Below are 3,808 nucleotides of genomic sequence, written 5' to 3' on the forward strand. Positions count from 1 at the left end.
TACACCTTCGTGGGGTCTCCCGAGGCCGTTGTCGAAGGAGCGCTGAGCGCTGCCCGTGCAGCTGGGCAGCTCATTGACATGAGACAGCACACAGGTGAGCTGGGGGGTCACACAGGAGCTGACCTGGCATGGAACATCCCTCTGTGGTGTTGCGTGGTCATCTCCAGGTGCATCTGGCATGGCTGGAGCTGAAGGCAGCTGCTGGTGGCCAAGCACAGCATTTTACTGCAGCTGCTGGGGTGGATGGTGGTGGGAACATGCTAAGCTACATGTGACCAAGGATAGGAGCAAAGGAAATGGCAGGAAGATGTGGCAGGGGAGGGTGAGGTTGGCCATGAGGAAAAGGTTCTTGAGGCACCCAGAGGGTGGTGGAGCACTGGAACAGGCTCCCCAGGGAGGTGCTGATGGCACCAAGCCTGACAAGATTCCAGCAGCATTTGGCCAAGGCCCTGAGGGACATGGTGTGAATGTTGGGCTTGTCCTGTGCAGGGACAGGAGTTGGACTCCATCATCCTTGTGGGTCCCTTCCAACTCACAACATTCTGTGATTCTAAGCTCTTGCTCATCCTCCCAATCCAGAGAGGCGAATCCCTCCTGTCCCTGAGCTGGAGTAGACATTAGTGCCACAAACCCAACTTTCCTCACAGCAGCAGAGCCCAGTCTGCAAAACAGGCTGGGAAAGGGGCCATCGTCCCTCTTTGCTTGCTCTTCCCAGCTCCCCTCCTATTCTATCTGCTCTGTCCCCAGGTGAGCATCCTCGCATGGGGGCCCTGGATGTCTGCCCCTTCGTGCCGGTGATGAACGTCAGCATGGAGGAGTGTGTCACCTGCGCCCACATCTTCGGGCAGCGCTTGGCAGCGGAGCTGGGGGTGCCTGGTGAGTGAAGGCCAGGAACCTCTGCCTGTCCCACCCCACGTGCTTCCAGCTCTGGAGAAGCTGCACACCTTTTACAAAAGCTTAACCAAGGAGAAATTAGGGTTTGCTCTCAAATGGGCAAAACGGGGTCTCACTAGATGACATGCCACCAGCCCCTGCCCAGTGGTCCTCACCTCCAGCTCTGTCTTGCAGTTTACCTGTACGGAGAGGCTGCGCGGGAGGAGAGCAGGAGAGCCCTGCCCACCATCCGTGCTGGGGAGTACGAGGCGCTCCCTGAGAAGGTGAGCCTGGCAGCACCCAGATGGGTGGCACAGGCTGGGTAGAGCCGAGCTGCACCTCCTTAACATCAGGGAGGGTGCTGGGGGCTGCCGTGGTCCCTTCGCCTGGAGAGGAGCTGATGAAATGCCTTGGGTGCTGCTGGACATAGAGGTGGTCATGGCAGATGCTGGCCGGGGAGGGAGATGCTGTCCCTGGGAGGGTGGTTCTTGCTGCCCAGTGGTGTCAACCCACGTGTTCTCCCCCCCCCTCCTCTCCAGCTTGCAAAACCAGAGTGGGCTCCTGATTTTGGACCCCCAACCTTTGTCCCCCGTTGGGGGGCCACAGTGACGGGCGCCCGGACCTTCCTCATTGCATACAACATCAACCTGCTGAGCACCAAGGAGCTGGCTCACCGCATCGCCCTCAACCTCCGGGAGCAGGGTCGCGGCACCGATCAGGTACCCCCGTGCCGGCCACGTGCCGGGAGCAGAGCTGCTCACCTCCCGCACCTCCTGGGCAGTGCCGTGGCTGTGACTCTGACTGTCTTGGCAGCCCGGGCGCTTGAAGAAGGTTCAGGGCATTGGCTGGTATTTGGAGGAAGAGAACATAGCACAGGTTTCAACCAACCTGTTGGACTTTGAGACCACACCGCTCCACGCCGTCTACGAGGAGGTCTGCCGAGATGCGGAGGTGGGTGACATGGGGGGGGTACACCCTGCTTGTTTCAGTGAGGACTTTGCAGAGGATGTCTTCCTCCAAGTTCTTCTCCCCATCCCAAGGTCAGGCTCTGCTTTCTTTCATGCTCAGCTCAACCAAGCTGGACAGAGAGCTGAAAAGCACAAAAAGCTCACCAGCTTGCTGCTAGCCCCCCACTCCTCCATTGAAGGCTTTTCTGTGAGCTCCCCAGGTCCTGGAAAGGGATGAGGACCACCAGGCTGGGGTGGTAGCCAGCAGCAGAGCAGGTAGCACTGGGGACAGTCATGTTTCTGGTGTCCTTTCTAGGCTCTGAACCTCCCCGTGGTGGGGTCCCAACTGGTGGGGCTTGTTCCCAAGAAGGCCATGCTAGATGCAGCTGAATTTTACATCAAGAAGGAAAAACTCTTCATCCTGGAGGAGGAACAGAAGATCAGGCTGGTAAGTGGCTACTCTTGGTACCAAGACAAGGGTGGGATCATGTGAGGGACACGTTCATCCCCCCCAGCCTCCCAAAGAGGCACTGAGCAGAGGTTTGGGACCACGGCAGCCCCTAGGCGTGTCACTTGTCTCTGGGGATGGTGCCCCAGCAAGTGGGTCAAGTTGCTTTATTGTCCTGAGGCCACTGAGATGCTCAGGGAGCAGAAAGCCCATCCCATTAAGGACAGAGCACAGGCAGCAGCTGCCCGGGTTGCCTGCATGGAGATCAGGAAGGGAAGGACACCTCCCCAGAGCTCAAGGACAGTGTGTGGCCTTATGGGAAACTGCCCCAGCACCTATGTAAGCTGGAAACGAGGAGATGGATTCTGCTTTTCAGCTGCAGGAGGGAGGGACTTTTCCACCCTATGGGGACTGTGCTAGATAAGAGCTAGCTAATTATTGATCCAGGCAGTTTCCAGTTAGTCGGAGGTGGCTGCACGCCGCCTGCAAGTTTGGGATGGGACAGGCTGGTGACGCTGGCTGTCCTCTCCCTGGGTGGTGGCCTGAGCAACTCTGTCCTAGGGCTGAATCACCCACGGTTAATTAACAGCAGGGAATGAGGATGCAACAGGACTTATTACAACGAGGCTGACTTAGTGGTGCTGCTCCTTGCAGGTGGTCAACCGGCTGGGCCTGGACTCCCTGTCCCCGTTTCACCCCCGGCAGCGCATCATCGAGTAGGGACCCCTATCCTACTGCTCATCATGGTGCCCATCCCTGCTCAGATGGGGGGTTCCCGCTGCCTGCGTCTTGCACTCACCTTGTTTTGGCAGTGACACCTGCACCCAGCTCCTCTTCACCCCCGGGGGGACATCTCTGCTGAGTGTTGTGCAGGCGTGGGGTGGTCCCTGTCCCCAAGTGCTGATGGTTGTGAATGTGGGGTGGGAGGACTCCAGGTCACTTAGGCAGGCAGCAGGAGCAGGTTTCATGGCCAAACATGAGCATGTAGATGTTCAATCTCCCACCCCATCCCCAGCCCAAATGTCACTGCTTCTGGCTCACACGCTGCCCTCCAAGAGAGATACACGTCTGTGGGGGGGGAGAGGAAGGGAAATCCCCCTGGGGGGGAGAGGAAGAGAAATCCACCCATGCCGAGGTGAAATCAGGACGTGCACTTAAAGTCCTCATTGTCCCCCGCCGGGGACATGGCTGCAGTCGTGCTTCTGTCCCACCAAACTCCGTTTGCATGAGCCCACCCAGTCTAACACAGAGCAACCCCCCCCCACCACCAGGCCATGTGCTCCCCAGCTGTCCATCTGTCTGTCCCCATGGAGCTCCTTGTCCTCTCCCTGAACATCCCTCTGGGTTTTTTGGGCTAGTGCCCTTCCCAGCCACCCCCAGAGCCAAGGGGTGGATGAGGAGGAGAGGGCAGTGCCGGCTGAGAAGGGACTGGGTGGTGGTGGTGGTGGGTGTCCCTGTACCTGGGGGGCTCTGACCCATGGGGCTGCTGTGCTGTAGGTACCTGGTGCAGGCAGGAGGAGGGGAAAGGGGGCCGGTGGGC

General features: G+C 58.9%; 1 protein-coding gene across 1 annotated transcript in view; it reads left to right on the top strand.

Annotated features, from left to right (window-relative positions):
• The window catches only part of FTCD (formimidoyltransferase cyclodeaminase), a gene marked incomplete at its 3' end in the record, with an annotated part of 4,938 nt that extends 1,136 nt beyond the window's left edge, over positions 1–3,802 (top strand). Inside the window, exons 2-9 of the mRNA XM_010175034.1 lie at positions 1–94; positions 748–876; positions 1,069–1,157; positions 1,413–1,592; positions 1,687–1,824; positions 2,137–2,268; positions 2,923–2,984; positions 3,766–3,802. Coding sequence (XP_010173336.1) covers positions 1–94; positions 748–876; positions 1,069–1,157; positions 1,413–1,592; positions 1,687–1,824; positions 2,137–2,268; positions 2,923–2,984; positions 3,766–3,802 — 861 coding nt within the window. The remainder of the gene's footprint in view (positions 95–747; positions 877–1,068; positions 1,158–1,412; positions 1,593–1,686; positions 1,825–2,136; positions 2,269–2,922; positions 2,985–3,765) is intronic.
• Between the last annotated feature and the right edge of the window lie 6 nt (positions 3,803–3,808).

Source organism: Antrostomus carolinensis, unplaced genomic scaffold, assembly GCF_000700745.2.
Source record: "Antrostomus carolinensis isolate BGI_N321 unplaced genomic scaffold, ASM70074v2 scaffold29559, whole genome shotgun sequence".
NCBI lineage: Eukaryota > Metazoa > Chordata > Aves > Caprimulgiformes > Caprimulgidae > Antrostomus > Antrostomus carolinensis.